At 38.0% G+C, this 24,839-nt stretch overlaps 1 protein-coding gene across 1 annotated transcript in view; it reads right to left on the bottom strand.

Annotated features, from left to right (window-relative positions):
- PDK1 (pyruvate dehydrogenase kinase 1) overlaps nt 1–23,665 on the bottom strand; it is a 32,797-nt gene extending 9,132 nt beyond the window's left edge. Inside the window, exons 1-8 of the mRNA XM_046019046.1 lie at nt 22,556–23,665; nt 20,575–20,716; nt 17,350–17,421; nt 15,240–15,424; nt 14,843–14,938; nt 13,760–13,837; nt 12,135–12,211; nt 10,217–10,315 (exon numbers count right to left, since the gene is read on the bottom strand). Of these exons, the coding sequence (XP_045875002.1) occupies nt 10,217–10,315; nt 12,135–12,211; nt 13,760–13,837; nt 14,843–14,938; nt 15,240–15,424; nt 17,350–17,421; nt 20,575–20,716; nt 22,556–23,579 (1,773 nt within the window). The 5' untranslated portion in view covers nt 23,580–23,665. The remainder of the gene's footprint in view (nt 1–10,216; nt 10,316–12,134; nt 12,212–13,759; nt 13,838–14,842; nt 14,939–15,239; nt 15,425–17,349; nt 17,422–20,574; nt 20,717–22,555) is intronic.
- Nucleotides 23,666–24,839: the final 1,174 nt, after the last annotated feature.

The following is a 24,839-nucleotide window of genomic DNA, read 5'->3' as shown; positions in this document are numbered from 1 at the left end:
ACTTTGAGAAGCATCTTCTTCTTACAGGTGAAGGGGGTAACTAAGCCATAAGAATGTAACTAAAAACTGATAAAGCTAACCTCCTTTGCTTTGCAGCCAAAGACACAATAAACTGGAACCAGATTTTTAAAGTGGTCAAACGAGTTTCTAAGGGAATTGTAACAGATGATATTATGCCAGAAGATGTGAGTTCTTTGGAAAAAGGGGAGAGGGACAGACAGTTGGTCTGTACATATTTAAGAAGAATGGCAGTCTGATGAGAAATACATTGAGAAAGATATGTGAAAATTAAACTTCTGATCAAGATAATTTGAAGAAAAAATTGAGAATCACCAGAAGAAGCCTATGCCAAGGAAATGTAAAGATATTACGAAAGAGATGGGTGATGCGCAGTAATGTCAACAGAAAATCTGAGAAAGAGAAGTTTGCCAAAATTTTTATTTTTGAAGTTGTTTTTTTTTTAAAGATTATTTATTTATTTATTTGACAGAGAGAGACCACAAGCAGGCAGAGAGAGAGAGAGAGAGAGGGAAGCAGGCTCCCTGCTGAGCAGAGAGCCCGATGCGGGACTTGATCCCAGGACCCTGAGATCATGACCCGAGCCAAAGGCAGAGGCTTAACCCACTGAGCCACCCAGGTGCCCCTATTTTTGAAGTTTTCTTTTTGGTGTATGAAATCACCACTTCGCAATGTCATCTAACCAAGAGCTGCCATCCCTAACTTCCTGTTCCCCATAACACTGGCCTCCCTGGGTAATTTGTGTGAATTCCAGATCCAAGGGAAATGAACCACTAACGTGATGACAGCTCTAAAAGGAGGAGATTTACTAATCCTGAACTCACCCAGAGCTCCTGAAGTCTCCTCCTCAACAGTTTTCTCAATGTCTAGTTTGTAAAATCACCAACAGGGAATGAACCAAGACACTGACATTTTAATTCAAAAGACATGTGGCTGTTAACACTTATTTTATTTACTGAGTATAGCACAAACACCAAATCTAAAAGAGCAGCTAGAGCCATCGGCCAGAAAAAACCAACTCTCTCACAGGATTTTTAGCTAACGGAAAAAAGGTGAAAAATATCAAAAATTTGAATAAGCTAAAAGAATGGGAAGAAAGACTATATAAAGACCATTTAAAAACTATAAGCCATCCTGTTGACTTCTAATATATATCATTTAGTACTAGTTTTCTATGTTTCTATAGACAGATTAAAAGCAGACCTTGATCCTGAATCCAGTACTAGTGATGGGGATGAAAATTCTACTGAAGAAATTAAAGTACGCATTTATTTAACAGGAGCAGATTTGGTCATGTGACCTTGGATGTGTGGAGGAAGAGCCTAATATGGGTGGGTCCTTTACAGGGGCTTCTAGAACAGCCTTTTCAAGACCCTTCTGAGTCTTCCTTTCTTTTTTTTTTTTTTAAACAGCTTTATTAAAGTAATTCATGTACCATAAAATTCACCTATTTAAACTGTGAAACTCGATAGTTTTTAATATATAAGTAGATATGTACAACATTCACCACAAATTTTAGAATATTTTTATTACTTCAAAAAGAAACCCTGGACTCTTTATTGGTCAGACTCCTAAGCAACTACTAATCTGTTTCTTGTCCCTATACATTTGCCAATTCTGGACATTTCATATAAATAGAATTGTATGATATGATTGGTTTCTTTCACTTAGTGTAATCTTTTCAGTATTGTAGCTAGCAACCACACTGTAGTAGGTACCCATACTTCATCTCTTTTTATGGCCCAACAATACTCCATTAGATGGCTGTACCACATTTTACTGATCTGTTCATCAGTTGATGGACCTCTGGGACATTTCCAGTTTTCCGCTATTATGAAAAATGCTGCTATTATGAAAAATGCTGCTATGAACCTTCCTGTAAAAATTTTTGCTTGAATACCTGTTCTCATTTCTTTGGGCATATACCTAGGAATGGAATCGCTGGGTCATTATGAAACCTTCTTGACACTAAAGAGACAGATTCCCCAAACAAATCCTGCCCACCAGCACAGGCCAAGTCTCTGCTAAGTGTCTAAGAATTCAGTGAATCTTAATCCACGCTGTGATGGATAACCACAAGTAAAAGCAAACAGCTACAGGGGCGCCTGGGTGGCTCAGCGGGTTAAAGCCTCTGCCTTCGGCTCAGGTCATGATCCCGGGGTCCTGGGATCGAGCCCCGTATCGGGCTCTCTGCTCGGCTGGGAGCCTGCTTCCTCCTCTCTCTCTCTCTCTGCCTACTTGTAATCTCTATCTGTCAAATAAATAAATCTTAAAAAAAAAAAAAAAAAAGCAAACAGCTACAGAACAACATGCAAAAGCACATGAAAGACAAAACACCAAAAGGTTATGAGAAAGGCAACGCTGTATGTAGCACAACTGAGGTCCCCAAGCAGAAGACATGTGGGATTTATTTTGAATCAAGTAAACCTTAACGAGCAAGTAGCTGACACATAACCAACCAAAAAATTGACATACATTAGCATCTGGGCTGAAAAAAAGTGATGCATTCACATTACTTTTTTAGCAAACAGATGGTATTTGCCATACATTTATGTGTGCATCACTCTTTTTAAATGAACAGCCAAGAGAGATAAAGAAAAAAGAAACTCAGAGGAAATAGTGTAGAGAGTTATGGCATATTAATTTTTTAGAAAAAACAGCTATTATTATCCTCAGAGTGATAAAAGAAGGTAAAACTAAACAGAATACTATAAAAAAGGAATAATAAAAAATAAAAAGTTCCTGGAAATTTATAAGATAATAGAAACAAAAATTCAATACAATAATTGGGAATTCAAAGTTGAGGGCATCTCACAGAGTAGAATGAAAAGTTTAAAGAGATAAAAAGCAGCAGAAAAAAGATAAGAAAAATCAGAGGATCATTTCATGAAGTCCAACATCCTCCAAACAGGACTATCGGAAAATGAAGCAGTAGGGAAGAAAGCACCAAGGAAACAGTGGAAATTCTAAAGGGCCCAGCTCAATGAGTAAGAAAAGACCCATACCAAGTCACATCATTAAGAAATTTCAGAAGAGAGCTGAAGAAAAGATCTTAAAAGCTTTAGTTAAAAGAGACAAAACAACAAAACCTGACACTTAAAACTGGTCGTATACAAAAGAACAGGAATTGGAATAAGCAGAAGTCTTCTCAAAAGGAATAGCAGGAGTTAACATCAGCAAAAATAGTGGAAAAGGGAAAAGTGTCTCATCCATCAAAGCACCAAGAAAAAGGCAAATACTGTCAGAGTCAACTTTGATCAGAACTCTAGAAATTAACCAAAGGCTTGCAGCAACCTGGGCAGAATTTAGTCAAGAAAAACAACGGATTCTGTGGTGTTTTAACTTGGCTTATTCCCACCCCCATCACCCATCAATAACATGGAATCAGAGTGAAACCGGCAGCCCAGCAGCCACTGGGAAGGCTATCGTTCTTTGGCCTGATTTTGCATTCGCCAATGCAGAAAGCCTTGTGTGCACTCACGTCCCATTCTCAGAAACATTTTTCAAAAACAGAGATAATTAATTAATCTGAAGGCTGCCTAGGGCAGAGTACAACAGTTAAGGCAAACAACAGACTAAAAAAAAACCGTAACAGGAAATGTTAGCAAATCAGATGTCCTTAGGGGCTTAGAAAAGTTTGAGGATATCCTGGGAATCTAAAAGGTCATATGTATACCCAGGGCTCTGTTCGTGTTCAGGAAAGTTTTCATCTCTGCCGGACTGAGGTTCTGTACACGCAGGATGTAAAGGTTAAGTCAGAGTTGTCAAGTGCCTGGCTGACTGTTGAAGGTGTGCCCCAATATGCAGATGGAGACCCTTTACAAAGGCTGGGTGATGGCAGGCATTTAAGGAACTTTTGGTCCAATCATTAGTTCACCACTAAGCTAACAAAGTAAATTTTAGTGGCCATACAATTTAAAAAATAAAGACTTTAGAGAAATAGCTTAAAGACTCACTAAACAAACAAGTAACAACTAATCTTGGGGAGAGGGTAAGTATCTGATCTTCAGAGTTGTCACACTGTATTATTTTAAATGTCTAATTTTCAACAGAAACTGTAAGAGATGAGAGGAAACAAGAAAGTATGGCCTATGCAAAGGGGAAAAGACAGAATCAATAGATACTGTATCTGAGGAAACTTAGATTTACTAAACAAAATCTATATATTATTTAAAGAATTATTTATTTGACAGAGAGAGCGGAAAAGTGAGAGAGCAAGAGAGAATGAGTGGAGGAGGGGCAGAGGGAGAAGCAGACTCCCTGCTGAGCAAGGAGCCCAATATAGGATTCAATCCCAGGACCTTGGGTCATGACCTGAGCTGAAGGCAAATGCTTAACCAACTCAAACACCCAGGAGTCCCTAAACAAAGACTTTAAATCAGCTATTTGAAATATTTTGAAAGAACTAAAGGAAACCATTTTTAAAGAACTAAAGTACAAGGTTGATGCTTTCCCAAATAGAGATCAGCAATAAAAAAATACATAGAAATTATGTAAGAGAACCAAACTGAAATTCTAGAGTTGAGAAGGATAATAAGTGAAATAGAAATTCAGAAGGGCTCAACAGCACATTTGAACATGTGGAAGAAAGAACCAGTGATAGTGGAAACAAGTTAATTGGAATTATCCTGAGATAATTTCAGAAGAAATTATCTGAGTCTGAGAAACAGAAAGAAAAAAAATGAAAGAAAATGAAAATGAAGAAAAATGGGAAAAAAAATGAAGAAAAAGAGTGTCAGAGACCTGTGGGACTCCAACAAGTGTACCGACAAGTACAAGCTGGGAATCCCAGAAGAGGAGAGGGAAAAGGGGGCAGAAAGGATATCTGAAGAAATGAAAGATAAAAGTTTCCCAGTTTTGTTTTGTTTTTTTTATTTGAAAGAGAGATCACAAGTAGGCAGAGAGGCAGGCAGAGAGAGAGGAGGAAGCAGGCTCCCTGCTAAGCAGAGAGCCCGATGCGGGACTCGATCCCAGGACCCTGAGATCATGACCTGAGCTGAAGGCAGCCGCTTAACCCACTGAGCCACCCAGGCGCCCCTCCCAGTTTTGATTTAAAAGATGATGTTAATCAAACTCCAGGTATAAGCTCAAAGAGATCCGTATCTGGACAAATCATAAACTGTCAAAACCCAAGAAAAAAATCTTGAAAGCAGTAAGAGAAATGATTCATTACATACAAAGGATTCTATTCTGTTTAGATTAACAATTGATTTCTCTTTAGAAACCATAGACAGCAGAGGTGGTAGGATTCACATTTTCAAAGTGCTGAAAGAAGGACAATCAACTAAGAATTCTGTATCTAGCTAAACTGTCCTTTAAAAACGAAAGAGAAACCAAGACATTCTCAAATAAGCAAAACTTTAGAGTTCATTGCTGGTAAACCTCCCTAATAAAGAAAAACTAAAGGGAATCCTTTAGCCTGGAATGAAAGAACACAAGAGAGTAAAATCCACATAAAGAAATAAAGAGCACCAGGAAAAGTAATTACATAGGTAGATATAAAGGATGCTGTAAGTGTATTTTTTGTATTTTTTTCTCCTATCTTATTGAAAAGGCAGTTTCAGAGGACATAATTATAAATCAGTGTAGCTGAATATACAATGTTTAAAAATGTAGGTTTCACAACAGTAACAGTACAAAGGATGGGAAGGGAGAGAGAATGAACCTATATAGAACAAAGCCTGTGTATACTATTGTAATTAAGTTGGTATTGATCTGAACTAGGTTGTTATAGATAAATTAATGTTAATTGTAATCCTGGGACAACCACTAAGAAAATAACTCAAAGAAATATATTAAATGAAAGAAGGAAATGAAAATGGTAGAAAACATCATTTTAAGAAAAAAGGCATCAGTAATAGAGAAATAATCAAAAGAGACATAAGATACATACACAACAAATGCTAGAATGGCAAATATAAATTCAACATTAACAATAATTATGTTAAATGAAACTGACTTGAACCCTCTAATTAAAAGTTGGACACTGGCCGTCTGGATTTAAAAAAAAAAACATTCTTTAACCATGTGTTGTCTATAAGAGACACACTTTAGATTCAAAGACACAAACAGGTTGAAAGTAAAATCTTGGGGGGGCACCTGGCTGGCTCAGTTAGAAAAAGCATGTGACTTTGGATCTCAGGGTTATGAATTCAAACCCCACACTGGGCCTACAGATTACTTAAAAAATAGTAAAATCTTTAAAAAAAAAGTAGAATCTTGGAAAAAGATACACTATGGAAACAGAAACCAAAAAAAAAAAAAAAAAGCTGGGATGGTAATATAAAAATCAGATAAAAACACACTTTAAGACAAAAATTATTATCAGAGACAAAGAAGAGCATTTTACAATGATGAAAGGCAATATATTAAAAACTTTTATATAGTTTAACAGAACTCCAAAATACATGAAGCAAAAATGGACAGAATTAGAGGGAGAAATAGACAAGTCAAAATAATAGAGATTTTAATATCCCACTTTCAAAAAACGGATATGACAACTAGAAAGAAGATTAACAAGAGAATAGAAGATTTCAACAACACTACAGACCAACTAGGCTTAAGTACTATCTATAGAACACTCTATCCAAAAACAGCAGAATACAGATTTTTCTCAAGTACACATGAAACATTCTCCAGGATATGTAACATTCTCCATAGACCATATGTTAGCCATAAAACAAGTCTCAATAAATGTAAAAGGACTGAAATCATACAAACTACATTTCTGACCACAACAGAATGAAATTAGGAATCAATAACAGAAAAAAAAATGTGGGAATTAACAAATACACACAAATTAAACAATATACTGCTGAAGAACAGATGGGTCAAAGAAGAAATCACAAGAGAAATTAGAAAATACTTTGAGATAAATGAAAATGCACCATAAAAAAACTAATGGGATAGAGAGAAAGCAGTAGAGGGAAATTTATAGCTATAAAAGGTCTTAAATCAATAACCTAAATTTCCACCTTAAGAAACTAAAAAAAGAGCTGACTAACTCCAAAGCAAGCAAAAGAAAGAAATAACAAACATTAGAGGGGTAATCAATAAAATAAAGAATAGAAAACAATGGCAAAAAATCAACAAAATTTGGGTTTTTTTTTAAAGATTAATAAAATTTACAAGATTTTAGCTAGACTGACCAACATAGAAGGGATAAGACTCAAACTGGTAAAGTCAAAATGAAAGTAAAAAAAAAAAAAAGTAAAAAAAAAAAATTACTAGCAATCCTACAAAAATAAGGATTATGAGGGAACATTATGAACAATTCTATGCCAAAAAAATTAAACAATCTAGGTAAAACATACAAATTCTTAGAAAGACACAAACTAGAGAAATGACATCAGGAAGAAACAGAAAATCTGGGGTGCTTGGGTAGTTCAGTTGGTTAAGTGCACAACTATTTTTTTCAGCTCAGGTCATGATCTCAGGGTCATGAGATCAAGCCCTGCGTCAGGCTCCGCTGAGCGTGGAGTCTGCTTGAGTTTCTCTCCTTCCCCCTCTACTCCTCCTTCCTGCCAGCATAGTCCTCCCTCTCTGTCTCTTTCAAATAAATAAATAAATAAATAAATAAATAAAATCTTTAAAAGAAAAACAGAAAATCTGAACAGACTGATAATGATTGAACTAGTTATCATAATTTTCTCACAACACAAACTCAGGCCCAGATGGCTTCACTGGTGGATTCTACCAAACATTTAAAGAACAAAACTGGGGTGCCTGGGTGGCTCAGTTGGTTAAGCATCTGCCTTTGGCTCAGGTCACGATCTCAAGGAACTGGGATCGAGACCCCCCATCAGGCTCTCCACTCAGCGGGAGTCTGCTTCTCCCTCTCCATCTGCTCTTCCCCCTGCTCATGCGCTCTGTCTCTCTCTCCCTCTCTCCCCTTGCAGGCGGGCGCACTCTCTTCCTTCCTTTGAAATAAATTCTTTAAAAAAAAAAAAAAAAGAAAGAAAGTGAAAAGATAAGCCACAGAATAGAACACTTTCAAATCATACATCTTATCAGGAACTAGTATCTATGATAAAAAAAAATACAGGAAGAGAACTCTTCGCAACAATGAAAAGACAATCCATTTAAAAACCGAATGAACAAAGGATCTTGACTGACACTTTTTCAAAGATATACAAATGGCCAATTAGCACATGAAAAGATGCTCAAATTAGGACCCACACAAACCAAAACCAGTGAGATATCACTCATATCCATTGTATGGCTTTAATCAAAAAGACTGATTCTAACAAATGTTGACAATGATGTGGAAAAACTGGAACTTCTATATGTTGCTGGTGGAAATGTAAAATGGTATCATCACTTTGGGAAACAGTTCAGCAATTCCTCAAAACTTAAACACAGTTACCTATAACTGTGTATACATAAGAGAACTGTATGTGTATACATAAGGGAACTGAAAACCTATGTTCACACAAAGACTTTGACATGAATGGCAGCATTATTCGTAACACCCCCCAAATGGAAACCACCCAGATGTTCATCAACGTGATGAATGGATAAACAAAATGTGTCATACCCATACTGCAGAGTACCCTTCAAACACAAAAAGTAATGAAGTACTGATACCTGCTATAACATTATATTAAGTGGGAGAAGTCAGTCACAAAAGATCACATATTGCAGAATTTCATTTTTATGAAAAGTCCAGAATAGGGAGATCCATACACAGACAATACATTAGTAGTTGCCAAGGACTGGGGAGAAGGAAAAACTGAGGAGTGACTGCTAATGGGTATGGAGGTTTTTTGGGGAGTGATGAAAATATTCTGAAATAACACAGTGGTGAATATTCTTAAAAACCACTGAACTATACACATTTTAAATTTTTTTTCAAATTTTTGTTTAAATTCTAGTTAGTGAACATACAGTGCAATATTGGTTTCAGGAGTAGAATTCAGTGGTTCATCACTTACACACAACACCCAGTGCTCATCATAACAAGTGCTCTCCTTAATACTCATCTGCCATCTAGGCCACACCCCATCCACCTCCCTCCATCAAATCCCCTGCTTGTTCTCTATCATTAAGAGTCTGTTATGGTAAAAGAAAAAAAAAAAAAAAAAAGAGTCTGTTATGGTTTGTTTACCTCTCTTTTTTTCCCCCTCTCACACATGTTCATCCATTTTGTTCATTAAATTCCACATATGAGTGAAATCTTGCAGTATTTCTCTCTCTGACTGACTTGTTTCGCTTAGCATAATACACTCTAGCTCCATCCACATCATTGCAAATGGCAAAGATTTCATTCTTTTTTGATGGCTGAGGTACTGAATTATATGCTTTTGAAATAAGGAACAGTAGATGCCTTCAAAATTCTCCAAGATGATTATTTTCAATCTAGAATTTCAAGTATGAACTTAAATACTGGGAAAACAGCAGGGGAGGTGCTCTAAAAGAGCTAATTCCTCAGCTATTATAATAGAAAGCTAATATTTGCTGTTGAAAATTTTTATGTTTCAGAAATTGTGATATCAGGATACTACTGAAAAATATCCCAATAAATCCCAGAAAAAATAACTAAAAGATAGTAGTGACCCACAAATGGCCAGGAACTAATATATTTGATTTTTAAACTCTTTGCATTTATTACTTTAAAACAAAATTTACAATGATTATTTAAAAAAGAGAATCATCATACTCTAAGAAACTGGACTATCTGAACGATGAAGTAGAAAAACCCTGGAGTCTGAGCCTGATTTCATGTTCTGTGGCATTTATTTGCTCTGAAATTATGAGCTACTCACTGTATCTTAGTTTCCTCATCTGTAAAATCAACAATAAGATTACCTGTGCTCCTAAGTAGAGAGCTTTTATGAGAAGCAAATGAAACAACATAAAAGTAGACCGAAAAACATTGTTTAAAAATGAAACATTATATACTATCTATATAACACTGTAAACACTCAGATATTTTAGCTTTTACTTATCCAAGTGGATATTCAAGATCACTGCTAGTCTGTCTTCTGGATTTACTTTTCCTTGAATAATCTGGATTATGGACCAGAATAGAAACAGACTCAGGGGATAATTTCCAGACTCTGCCAGATAAATGAAGCAATGCAATTATTAACTATTAGAGGTAGGATTTCTTTTTCCCAAGAATAAGTTATGTCTTCAGGAAATTATGTACATGCCTGTGCATCAATTAAAACAAACAAACAAGCCAGAAAGCATTTACCTTCACAGTCAAATCCTCATTACCCAGTGTGATGTGGACTTGAATAGGAGGGTAAACACCTTTGTCAGCATGATGTTCCATCGTTGCTCTCATTGCATTCTGAAATATATTAGGGTTCCATTTAAAATACAACTTCAAAAAAAGACTAATTATAATTTTTAAATATATATATATACACACACACATACACGATTTGAAATTTAAAACATTTTAATTTGTTGGAAATAGGCCAAAGTATCTCAATTCTTATATTTGAAGAATTTTAAAAATTATTGTCAATTTTGGAGGACTTTTGAAATACTCTGACTTAAGGATTTCAACTAAATTCTGCACATTTTCCAAAACCAGACATCTCAACACTTTGACTAGTTTACACTGAAGCTGAAGATTCTATCCAAATACATCTATAATTTAGGAGGTAACAAGCAAACCTTATTTTTGAAAACAGTTTGTCCCTATTTTTAAGAACCATTTTAATGGCCATAAATTACTTTGAAGGAAAAAAAATTTTTTTCATGTAGTGCTCACAGCAGTGGTCTTATTATGATGTAGAAACTAATCCAATTCTCCACTAGTTTGAAACTAAGGATATTTACACTGTAAAACTGTTTTGATCAATTCCTAAAGGATACACGGTACACAATGCCAACATAGTATAAGCACGAAAAGATAACATGACATGTAGCATTGCAATAGAAACTGATAAAACTCGATACGGTTAAAAAGGCAAAAGATGGGACTGAATTTGGAAATAGGAGTGTGTGACCCAGGCGTACCCATCAGGGTTGAGTATCCCTGGGGAAAGATGCTATCGTCTGTACCAAAGGATATTTAAGATTTGGTTCCAAATGAAAGCCATTATTAATGACACTATGTAAAATCTATTATAGAATATGATATTTCTTTTTTTAAGCATCATGGGGAATAAGATCTCTAGTAACTTAAATTTTAAGGAAAAAATTAATTTTAATCCCTTAAGTGCCAATTGCTTATTTATTTAACCACTTGGATAGAAAGATTTTTTTGTAAGGTATTAGATACATTCTTGCTGTCCTAGGAACAAAAGAGCATTCTTGAACTCTTGTTGTTCTAAGAATTCAGTCAGATTTTCTGTGTTTCAGAGTATTTTTCTTTTTCATGATCAGACTTTTGAAAGTCACCTCTGCTCTCTACTAGTTGACTGCTGGCTCAAGACATGGTAACTAAGGTAAGAGAGACTGACTATATAGGCTTGATTTAGGGCAGTCATTTTCAGCTACAAGGACCTGTACCACTCCTCATCACTCACTTTTCTATATATCACCAAGTGTCACTGGTTGGTTACTGGGGGATAAAGTACTCAACATTTCTAGCATAATTTTATTCAGTTTTTGAAATTTGTTGTAAAGAGCAAATATAATAGCAAAAGCCCTGTAAGTCAATATAAATGACTTTCTCAAAACCTCCCACAAATATATAATACTGGGACTCTGGTCTTCTAAGGGTAGAAAATTGAGAATCATTCTTCTAAATATTCTATTTTGTAAAAACAGAACTTTATTGAACACTTAACACTGAGCTACCATTGTTGTGGACACTAAGTAAGCTACTCCCAATCTTCCTAACAACCTGGATAGTATTATCCTCATTTTACAGAAGAGGAAACATAGGCCCCAAAAGGTTGACTGATTTGTCCAATGTCTCACAGAGATTAAGTGGCAGAACTGGAATTCAGGCCCAATTCTTTCTGTCTTCCAATTACGAGCTTACCACTACACTAAAGTTCCCATCAGCGTGCATAAAACGCTGATCTCCAGCAACGTGACATGACACTGAGCATGAAATGACATCTTGAAATGCAAGGGAGGAAAACCTGGCAGAGCAGATCCCTAACCTCAGGAAAGGACTGATAAAGGTTATGTAATACTATTTTACAAACCTTGAAAAGTTCAAACACCATGTGATAGAGATGGGATGGTACATAAACCACTTGTATTGGCTGTCCTGGTGATTTTGCTACAGAGCAGAAGAGAAAAATATGAAAGTACAGAGAGATGTGCTTAAAGCATTTTCAAGAATATATCGTGTAGTGATGAAAAGAAAACATTTACTATGGAGGGTAGTATTATTTGGGGGAGAACTGTCATCCCAGTTCTTCACTGCGTTAGTGTTTGACCCCACATTCACATAGATTTATAACTGATGGTGACAACATGAGTTTGCAGTCATTCTCGTGACCCTGCATAACTGTCTAGCCAACCCAGCTTCCCATTTTCACTATGATGGTGAGACTTTTAAAAGGACTCTCGGCCTTAAGGTCAGAATTTTATTTTCCAAAACAAAAGAGTTAAAGTCTTATCTAAGTTCCATGATCCAACTCACATCAATATACTATTTTTTTAAAAAGTCATTTTTTAAACGTTTCACCATATGCAATGTTTTCTGTTTTATTTCAGGCATTTCTATGGATACAGATCTGAATTAAATTAAGCTAGCATCAATTTATCAAGGGATATGAATTCTACAGTCAAACATTTTATTAAATTTAGAAGCCCAATTGGAGATGCAGGGGCAGGGCAGGGGGAGGAGGGGCAGGAAGGAAGTATGTAAAACAGAACTTTAAGTAGAGCAAAGGAGTAAGACTCACCATACCTTAGAATTCTAATTGATCCAATAAATTGGACTCTCCTCTGAATAAACCGCCCCGTGGAAACATGGATGGGACACCTGGAAACTGCTCACAGTTCAGGTTCCTAAACTATCATTTGTGCATTGTGATTCTTTACTGAGTGGTATTGTTATGAAACAAAAGAGTTAATATGGCTTTAGAAAAACACCAAGCAATTCTATTTCCAAGTGAAGAACTTCTTCCACTGTTCTCCCACTGTAAGGTCCAGAATACAGTTTAAGAAAAGCCTATTTAATTGTATTCTTAAAGGGACATCTTAACTTAGTAACTGTTTTTCCCTCTACCAAACTACCCCACCCCCACAGAAACACAATCAGACTTATCAACCGCCTTCCAAGATATCAGAATTTTTTTTTTGTTCAAAAGGTACTAGTTAGGGTGAAAAAATCATCAAAGATAAACAGATTCTCAAACAGATGAGCGTTTTTTTTTCCTCTTTATACCTCCAGTCTTTTTACTTCCTCAACAATAAAAAATGATTCACTACTAAGGAAACAGAATTCTTAAAGGGTGAATTTTATATTATTGGAGTACATATAACAGTCAAATGTAATTTTCTTGGCATCATTTTTTCTACAACCAAAACAGAAACAAAAATAAGGAAAGAATGAACATCATCAATTAAATATAAACAAAATGGGGAAGAAGAGCCCAAAATGCTTTTCAAGCAGAATCCAACTAAATTACACACACACGTGCACACGCGCACGCGCACACATTAATTCTTAACATGATTGCTCTCCCTCAGCTTTCATCTTCAGTAAAGAAGTTGATGAAAAGTCCTTTTATATTAAGACACATTTAAATTCTTCTTATCATTGCTTCTCAGATAATCACAACACTAATCATTGAGGAAAAGACACCATCACGCTTACCATTTAGTTCTTCAAGTTCTAGTTCAGGAGAGTTAATATAATACAAATCACACAGACGCCTAGCATTTTCATAGCCATCTAGTGTGAATCAAAACAAAAAAAAGCATTAAAATAAATTTACTTCTATATCACGCATTAAGGTGGCAATAGCACTGATCAATGAAATTTTAAAACTATCTATAGATGAAAATATACTTCAATTATCTTATTTGGGGAAGGTCTTCTTAAGTATGACATGACAAAACCTAATACCCATGAAGGAAAAATGACCGATATGATTATATGAAAATAAAGACATCAGAATAGAAAAAGACACCATAAACAAAGTAAAAACAGCAAGGTGAAGGAACTGTTTACAATACATGTAACAAACATGTAGAATTGGTGAAAGTTTAGGATACAGACACTCTCATTCATTATTTGATACATTTTTGGAGGTATCAAAATCTTAAATGCATTTTAAATGTCTTGAATGTGAGAAATCTTTCCTTCTAAAATACTAGCAAAATCAGCAGATATCTAAAGATGTTCACTGCAGTACTGCTGGTAATAAAAAAAAAAAAATGAAAACCACGTAAACATGAAGCAACGGAAGGATGGATTAATACATTCTGATATACCCATGCAGCCATTCGAAACCCTGAAGTGTATTGATATATATTGAACATGGAATGATGGCTCTAAACTTGCAGAGAAATATACATATAGCACCCATTTTCCAAAACAAACAATGTAAGACTAACAATTACATATGTATAGGAGTATATGTGGCATAAGAGAAAAAAGTGTGGAAAGATGCAAACCAAACTATTATGAATTATGGCTCCTCGTATAGGGTGATATATACTTTTTGAAGTGAAACAGATACCCTCACAGTATCACTATACTTTGCCTAACAAAGCATATCAACAAATATTCATTCTGTATATAATGTACAATTAACATCATAAACTTATTTTCAAATCCATATATTTGCCCTAACACTTTATCTCAAGATATAAATAATTATTTTAATAGCAAGAAATAACACTCAACAATTACAATTTTTGCATCTTTCCTGAAAGGTGAAATAGAAGTATTTACCTTTAATAACTTCAACTACATTGCAGTTCGGATTTATGCTTCCAATGTGTTTTCGATGAGCTGGGCTTCCTTTGCCTTTTCCACCAAACAATAAAGCTATCAAAAAAAAAAAAAGAACAAAATAAGCTATAATTCTCTATAACTGCTTTTTCCAGATTTGAAGACTGCTTCTCTAAATGGTACCAAACAGTAGATATTTTCCTTAAATGTACACATAGTATTTTATATTCAATGAAAATACCTCCTTTCTTTGGTAATTTACTTAGTATACAAAAAAGCAAAATTAAATGTTTATTAAAGATTTTCTCAATCTTCTAAATAAGTTTTCTAAATAAGTTTAAAATATACGTACATAGTAATTTCATTTTGCTTCTTCTCTTGACTTCTGGATACTTACAGTGCTGATTAAGTAACATTCTAATTGAAATGCGACTCATGTAGAAACGATCCAAAAAGTACTGAACATTCTGGCTGGTGACAGGATCCACCCCGAAGCTCTCCTTGTATTCAATCACACCCTGGGCCATCGTGGGAATGACATCGTTGTGTCGGTTCCTGATCCCGATCACAGTATCTGTAAAGCTAAACAAATCTGACTTGTCAAAATTGCCAACTGTTTTGACAAGTGAATTTAATACTAAAATGTAAGCTTAACTAACCTATACTAGGCAAGAAATCCCCGATACAGTAAAAAAGACCATTGGTGTATGTTTTCTAATGCTTATTTAAATAAATTTCAGATCATAAATACACAAAATCAATGACAGTACAAAATTCTCCAAAATAAAACTTTTGAAACTTATTTTATTGGCTCTCCTAAAAAATAAGGCTGCCACAAAACACAATCCTAAAAATGTTAAGGGTTTTCTTTAACCATTATCAGCTCAGATCATCTAAGCACTCCCAATGAGGATAGTATTCCTGGGATGTTCAGCATTAAGAGAAGACAGAGCGCTTGCTTCTAGGGAACACATGCTCTGTAAGGAATAAAGATGAATGAACCAATAAAGCCTGCCTGTTTGGGGAACTATTCCCTATGGTTCCAAGAGAGAAAGAACCACTGAGAAAAGTAAAAGAAATCCTAATTTCATTGAATCTATTAAGTTTAAAAATGGGAGAGGAAGAGTCTACTGTTGTGTTAAAAGAAAAATTTCTGAGTCATCCAGCCTTCCCACTTCTGTCATTTAGAAGACATTATTGCATTTAAAGACCTAAATAAAAGAGAAAAGTCTTAATTATGAAATAACAAAATCCATCTTGTAACATACCCATCAGAATTTACACTTCTGAATGAGTGCTTTCCCATTCAAAGTCATCATCTTGAGTACTATTAACTTATTCCAATGATGCTCTCACGGCTCAAAATATTTTTGGAATTCCTAGTTGTAATCTGCTTCAAAACCAAACTGCTAATCTCAAATACAAACAAGAAAACTCCTCAAAAACAACAAACAACTCATCATTTCTAGTCACTTTTTATTTCACTTCTCTCTTTTCAAAACCCCAAACAGTGTTATTCTGCTTGATTGCTCTCCTTCTTTTTTAGCTTCAGCTCTAACCATTTTCAGAAGGTTTCGTAGCATAACATTTATTTTTAATTAAGAGGGCTTCAGTTCAAATCCTGATGCTACCACTAGTTGGCTATTTGAGTTCAATGCTACCTTAAGTTTCTTAACTTCTTTGTGCATAGACAGCATTAACTCAATAGCATTGTTTTAAAGATTTAATACACAGTGTGCTTCATACATAGGCACAGAGTGAATCCTTGATGTTATTTTCAGACCAAAACACATTTAAAAAGTGAAATGTTGCCATCATCTTTAAAGACAGTTAAAAAAAAAAGTGTAGTGAACTTTGAGGACAATGAAAGAAGTGGTCTTTTCTGAACAACGGTCATTGGAATAAGCAGGTAACTTCTTCGAGGACTACCTGGGTTTACCAATTCTGGTACCCTGTTATTAAATTCGTTATATTACTTTCATTATCTTACAGGCCAAAGGTCATAAAGTGAGACTCACAGACATGTTTTTATAGGCCTTCGGTATTTAAAAAAATTTTTTTTAATTAGTTCTATCTTCAAAATTGGGAGATTTTAAAAGTCTAAACTTAACTGCTTTTCTTTAAACATACGCACAAAAATCAGACAATCCGAATAGTATTTGTGCATTGGCAATGATCTGCCAGAGTTGAAGGTGGCATGCTCTCCAGGTTGAGTCCTCACCAGTTCCCTACCATCCGAATGGCTCCGAGGCCACATCTAGATTTCCAATGATGACCACACTTTAACTGTGTCTTTTCTTATATTTACTGACTTATGGTATTTGTCATACCTATATGAGCTGCTATAGACACATACTATCGTATATTCTGGAGTGGAGAGAAACTGAAAGTTAATTTCCCTAAAGTGACGCAATAGCAGGTTTAAGCTCAATACACTTATATTTTTTATATGACATTTAAAGAGTATAAAAATTGTATTCAGAATAGGATGAAAATAGTGAACTTACTCATATATAGTTTTAGCATCTTCAGCACTTTTATCTTTAAATTCAAGAAGCTCCTGAAGACTCTGGATATACCTAAAATGCAAATCGGTGGGGTAAATTTGTTCTTCTACATTTTGAAAGTTCAATATTGTAAAAATACTAAAAAGGTATTTTTAATTTTAACATCTTTCAATTTTTAATTTACAATACTGCTACAAATTATGGTTGAAGTAGGATTTTTAGACCCATTCACATTTAAGCAAAGTGCCTGGCACAAAGTAGTAGAAAGTGCCTTTTTCTCTAAAAACATAGGTTAAATTAAGAATTTCAGGATTTTGGGTGCCTGGGTGACACAGTTGGTTAAGTGACTGCTTCGGCTCAGGTTATGATCCCAGCATCCTGGGATCCAGTCCCACAATGGGCTCCCCCTACTTTGCAGGAAGCCTGCTTTTCCTTCTCCCTCCGCCTTCCACTCCCCCTGCTTGTGCTGTTTCTCTCTCTCTTTCTCTCTCTGTATCAAATAAATAAAATCTTAAAAAAAAAAAAAAAAGAAAAGAATTTCAAGATTTTGAGGCACCTGGGTGGCTCAATTGGTTAAGTGGCTTCCTTTGTCTCAGGTTATATCTCAGGGTCCTGGAATGGAGCCACTCCATCAGCAGGGAGTCTGCTTCTTCCTCCCCTTCTGCTCCTCCCCCTGCTTCTGTGCATGCTGGTGCGTGAGCAAATAAATTCAATCAATCAATCAATTAATAAAATCTTCTAAAATAATAATTTTAAGATTTCCCACTTTTTTTTAAAAGTTATATACTCTAAAATAGTTTTTCATTATCTTAAATTTAACACTCTACAGTATAAATGCTGATTGTCATGAGAACTGAGTTTGTTACCATGAACTATGTGATCTGGGGCAAATGACTTAACTTGTCTTAGTTTCAGTAAAATGTGCAAGCCTGCCTACCTCAGTCTATGAGTCTAACTTAACACCTGAGCTTTAAAACCCTATATACCTTACAGGACTTGAGTGTTTTTTAAAAAATGTTTAATAAGCTGCAATCTTTCAAAATTGGGAGATTTTCGATTAAAAATCTACACTTTTGACTCTTTAAATACACAAAAATCAGATGATCTGGACAGGGTTTCTGCGATGGCAATGATCACCTGGCGCTGAAAGCAGTTATCCTTTGGAAGCATGCACGCTCCAGGTTAATAGCTTATGTCAACATCCAGTCAACAAGCACTTGTTAAAATAATTTACCACACAGTTCTTTTAAATAGAGATGAACAAAAACAAAAGTCATGAAAATGTAGGTTTTTAATTTACCTAACAATTCAAGGTGGCAAATCACCTGTTAAGGACAGAGCAAAATGAGGAGAGCCAAGTAACTTCATCAAGGTCATGCTGCCAGGCACAATAGCGGTACAGGGCCAGAGGTGAAAACACTTCATTACTATTCAGTAACCTGCAAAGATACAGGGTCTGCTTCGGCTGCTCGGTTGGCACTTTATCTACAAATGTCTTCAGTAGGCATCCAGCAGGCAATGAAAGTGTTTTAAAAATCTGTGAATCCATATGTTGGTTTGGAAAGCTGTTCTTGACAAGCACGGCGTCTCTCTGCAGTCCAAAGCATTCCAAAGTCAAGTGATTCTGATATTTGCTTTAACCCTCACTTTCCTCTTCACTGGCAAGAAAAACTATGCTCTTTATTCAAGAGATAGTTGAGCACCTACAATGTTTTGAGTGCAGATTGATTTCAAAATGTAGCATATTCTATTTTTTTTAAGATTTTATTTATTTATTTGACAGAGAGCAATCACAAGTAGACAGAGAGGCAGGCAGAGAAGAGTGAGAGGGAAGCAGGCTCGCTGCTGAGCAGAGAGCCCAATGCGGGACTCGATTCCAGGACCCTGAGATCATGACCTGAGCCGAAGGCAGCGGCTTAACCCACTGAGCCACCCAGGCGCCCCTAGCATATTCTATTTTTAACAAAGAATTTTCAAAACAGGAATATGCTTCCATAGAAAACTACATGTTCTCACTTATATTCCATCATAGTTCCTAAACAAATGCCTCTTCTTTAAACCGTATTTGTAACTGTCCTGTATTTGAACTACAGATAGCAAGCATCTTGTTAACACATATTAGAACAATCATACTTCTTTTGCTTTTTTTTGTTTATATAAGATTTTATTTATTTGACAAGGAGAGAGACAGCGAGAGCAGGAGAGGGAGAAGCAGGCTTCCCGCCAGGCAAGGAGCCTGATGTGGGGCTTGATTCCAGGACCCTGGGACCGTAACCCGAGCTGAAGGCAGACGCTTAATGACTGAGCCACCCAGGTGCCCCACACTTGTCTTTTAAAATTGAAGTTCTATCAGTTTCTCCTACAAGCCATGATACCTACCAAAAAAGCTAAGATCTCCATGAATAATAACTGGGAAAAAATCTTGCAGCTACCTTTTTATTTTCCATCTAAGACTGAACACTGGTAAACTCATTCGTTTGAAATGTATAGTGCTTAAGAGACTAGTACTCTTAAATTAATAAGATTACCAAGAAAGGCTGTATTTAAGTGACCATATATGTATGCACCCCCACTGTCATATTTCAGAAGAGAGATCATAGTTTCTTATATGATTCCACTAACTTCTAATTATTTTTAAATGGTAGAAAAAAGATTTTAACTTTTGTATTCGATAAAGATATACTGCAATAAAATAAATTCAGTTTATTAAAAAATATATACATCCTTTAATACATTTTATCATTCTGACTATAACATGGTATAGTAGAAAGACACAAATCTGGTCTTGAATCTCAGCTCCACTATGATTGGTACTGCCTTTAGCAAAAGACCTGTAGGTGCCTCAGTTTCCTCATCTATAAAATGGCAATAAAAATGACTAATGAGCAGAGTTGTCTAAGAGATTAAAGGTAATATATATAAATCCCTAACCATCAACACATGGTAGATATTTTTTATTATAACATCCTGCATATTCAATAACACAAATCCTGAGTCTAGTATGTGTATTTCTGTGTAGTTCTGATTGGTTTTTTTTTTTCCAAAGCCACGGAATGGTAGAGTCTAGGATTCAGGGGACAAGCCCAGACATACCCATAAAAGGAGGGGGAATGCTCTTACTAACATAAAATTCCACTGAAGAGTAAAAAAAAAAAAGTATCTGCTTTCACCTTACATGAAGTCTACAAGTCCACCGAAATTGCAAACACAAGATGGGAATCTTACCAGCTTTGTACCAATTGAACTGATGGAGTCCTGAGAAGGTTATCTGGAAGAAGACTTATTTCTTTCATTATATTTGCCAATCTAACGGGCAGCTCTTGCCGCAGAAACATAAATGAAGTTTTTTCACAAGCATTCATAGATCCTAAAACCAAACACGGTGGGAACAGCAATAAGTAGAGGCCATAAGGCACAGAAGCCAAGAGTCAGGGAGAAACACAGAGTTACTGGGCAACGTCAGAGTGGCAGCATCACCATAATGAGAGGGAAAGGAAGAGGAGGCAAGGGACAAGATAACCCAGGGTTGTGAGACATCCTAAATGACCTCCTAATTCCCGACATTCCAATTGCTTTGTAGAGTGGTGAAGATACTTTCCTGTCCCCATCACTTGCATCCTTACTGGGAACATCTTAGAACCAAGGGAACCTTAGCAAGTCTGAGCAAGGCGTGGAATCTAATTAACAGTAGCACCTGCCAAAGCCTACTCTATGTAACCTGTTGCTGCTATTATTTAGAAAATCTGTTTCCTAAGCCCAGGTTTATAAGAAATGAATACCCATCTAAGATAAACAGAACCATGGGGAACCATGAAAAGCAAGACTCAATGTAGGGGAGGGCTTTCAGGCAGCAGAAAGCAAAAAATACCAATGCCTGTTCAGCAACAATCTTCAAGCTTTGAATTCCTGCACCACCTCTCCCCACCCTCTTACCCCCCCAACTGGGTTTTATTCAATTGTGTGATTCCTGGAAAGAAGCCGGCTCTTCTTCCACTCCCATCAAGATGCTAAGCAGAACAGTTGTAGAATGGCCTTTGGCAAGCAGATGCATTTGAAGTTAAACTAAAAAGTCATGTTTTAAACTCATGAATTTAATCTTGCTGTTTTAGCAAGAGGCAACCTTAGCAAAACTAGACTATACCAGGAATTGCCGAATTAAAGGAAAGCATTGTCTTGTGAAAATTTAATACGATACTGCGAACAAGACCAAACTCACCCTTAATCACACTACAATCGTTTTACGGTAAAAGCAAAAAACCCAGGGCTTTGCAAAAAAAAAAAAAAAAAAAAAATTGCCACTGTACACTACAATTTTAAGATAAAGCTGCCAGCTGTGCTGGTATCTTTTGAGCCCACTAATGATCCCTTACTGACTTACAGTCAGTACTCACAATGCAGAAGATAACTTTTTCTACCGAAATTTTACTTTATTGGTTTATTAGTTTTCCCTTCCCCCTCCAAACCCCCATATGAGAAGTCTAAGTTAAAAGCCTAACTTTGCAATCTGTTGCATCCTTTCCAGAGAAAATCATGAAGCGTCCACCAGAGGAAGAGCAAAGTGGATAGTGGCTTCTGCAAGGTGAAATGTGGCAGTCCCCACAGCACTAGTGTTCACGCACTTTACATGTGCTCAAGACTGCTGATGATGAAATGAATGTGCTGTTGGTGGAAACACTATTAGGCAAGCGGCAAGAAAACATTCTATCAAACAAACAGTCGGGCCAGTTATAACTTGCTTCTCCACTCATCACGTCAATTTTATGCAATCATCATTGTACAAAGCTGAGCATCTATCATCACCGTGAAGAATCCGAACACGACTCCCGGAGGTGTGCACACACTTGCTTCTAGCCGGAGCTCGGCTCTTCGGAAGGGACCTGGCAGAGAGCGCGGTTCTGCACACGTGCGCTGAAAGGCGGGAGGTCATTCCGCCCGCGGCCCTCCCCGTTTGTTTTTCAACAATACGCAGTCAAAAGGCACACGCCCCCAGTTATTTATCCCGCCCGCCTGCACCAGACCTGAGCTAGAGGACCTGTCCGCACCGGGGGAAGGAAACGTCTCAAGCGCTGGGGGAGAGACGTTACGAAGGAGGGGGTGCGCCGGAGGGGAGAGGGGACCCGCGTAGGCCGGGCCCGGCCCGGGTCAGGGGCCGCATTTCCCCCGCGCAGAGCCGCGCACAAAGGCCCGAGGCCCGGGCCGCACTCACCGAAGTCCAAGAACTGCTTCATGGAAAGCGGGGATGGCGAGAAGCGCGCGTAGAAGTCCACCTGGCCCGGAACGCCGCTCTCGGGCCCCGGCCCCGAACCCGAATCCGAGCTGAGGCTGCGGCTGCGGCTGGCGCCGGCGGGGCTAGCTACGCGCAGCCCGGAGCCCGGGCCGGCCGAGACAGCTCCGCGCAGTAGCCGCGCCAGCCTCATGCCGAGCCCCGCCGGAGGACCCGGAGCCGCGGCCGCCAGGTCGCCGCTCCGCGCCTGGGCCGGGCGGTACGTGAGGGACGTGGCGACCCTCAAGGGCGGGGAGCGGCTGTCACCGCCGCGGCCGCCGCCCCCCTCGCCGGAGCCCTGCCCCCTGCGCCGCTGGGCGGAACCCAGAGAGGGAGGCGGGGAGAGAGGCGGGACCGTGCGCGGGGTCCGCCCATGGGCCGAAGTCCAGCCCCCGCGCGCCGGGGCGGGGCGGGTGAGCCAAGGGGCAGCTAGTGTGTGTGCAGCTCTTGCGGGCGGGAAGCTGCGGGAGCCGGAGTGGGCCGGGTCTCCGCAGTCCCCGACCCGCCCCGCGGCGCAGCTGGGAAACCCGCAGGTGGCGGCAGCGCCGGGGCTGCTAAGCCGGGCTCGCGCTGTGGTGCGCCCCCTTCCCACGCTCTTTCGAAGCGAACCACACCTTCCTGCTCCCTGTACCTCCCCAGCCTCTGCCGAAAGCCTCAACGACCAGGCCGCGCGCTCCGCTTTCCACAACGGTGTGCTGCTGCGAGTCCGAGTGCGAGCCAGAAACTCCACTGGGATGCAAGCCCCACATTTCCCAGGTGAAGAAGCCAAGACCCAGAGAGCTTCAAGATCTGACCTTTGCCAAGCAGCGGTACAAAAATGCGAATGAAGCCAAGGGAACGTATCCCTAAATATTACCAGCGACTGCAGACCCAGGAGATGATTGGCAGCCCAACTTGAAGCTTCATGTGCAGGCCTTCTAGGCGCAGTCAGCAACCACTGTGGGGGGTTCCTCCCCTTGACTGACATTCTCTTAACGTCTTCTCAGCTTCACAGTTTGCCTGTTCCAGGTTTTCCTCTTCTCCAATTTCCTCAACTTATGATGGGGTTGGATATGGTAAGTTGAAATGCATTTAATACACGTATCCAGCATCATAGCTTAACCTAGCCGACCTTAAGCGTGCTCAGAACACTTCCGTTAGCCAGCAGCTGGGCAAAATCCTCTAAATCAAAGCCTATTTTGTAATAACACTTTATTGAAGAACTGCCCTTAAAGTGAAAAGCGGAATGGTTGTACGTGGTTTGTTTACCCTGGGGATTGTAGGGCTGAGTTGGAGCTGCTGCTGTTGCTGCAAGCATCACGAAAGAATATTGTAGCACATTTCAGCTTGCTTGGGAAAAGATCAAAATTCAAGGTATGATTTCCACTGAATGGGTATCGGTTTCTCACCATTGTAAAGCAGAAAAATCGTAAGTTGAACTGCTGAAAATCGGGAACTGTCTGTAGTGAATCCAGGACTAGACGATTTCTCGTATTGGTTTAACCCCAGAGAGCTGCAAAGGCAGCAATCTATGCTGAAAATCCCCACAGCTGTCCGTTCTCTCCAGGGCTACTTCCCCATATATCCATCCCCAGGGCTTGGGTATGTCTTAACTTTTGAAAAATTACTTTTTCATAGGTAGTTTATCAATAAAACATGTATATATCTATATCTCCAGCAGTTACTGGTGTAGAATAACAATTCATTTCTCCACAGTGGCCAGGTCTTGGGTTGTATAAAATATGTGTATAAAGAATGAGATGACAGTCTCTTTTTAGGCTGTATTAGCCCCACAAGTTTAGCTTGAAGGAGAAGAGTGCCCACCTGGAAACAGGTGTAGGTAGTTGAGGGAATGTGGTGGAAACAGCACCTGAACATAGTCTCTGAAAGTGGTGCCTCTAACAGTTTTTTCAGGTATCTATTAATATGGTTGTTGTTATGACTTTGGTGAAAATATCTAAGAGGAAGTAGTATGAACATAAGACGATGAGATATGTAGAGAAAGTAAGAGTGGTGATATCTCTTTCATACCTTTGCTGTTCCAGTGGAAATACTCTGTACCTCCAAAGTTGGCCTTGCTTCATCCATTCTGTGAATGCTTGTTGAATGCCTCCTGTAGGTACCAGGCAATGTTCTGGGCGGCTGGGAATAAAGCCGCATACAATTCAGATAGGATCCTATATTCAGATATGCCTGCTCTTAGAAAGCATATACTGTAGGGTCTGACATGGTAGAAGAATTTTATACC

The sequence above is a fragment of the Meles meles genome, chromosome 9 (assembly GCF_922984935.1).
Source record: "Meles meles chromosome 9, mMelMel3.1 paternal haplotype, whole genome shotgun sequence".
Classification (NCBI taxonomy): domain Eukaryota; kingdom Metazoa; phylum Chordata; class Mammalia; order Carnivora; family Mustelidae; genus Meles; species Meles meles.
This window is presented reverse-complemented; position numbering and strand designations above follow the sequence as displayed.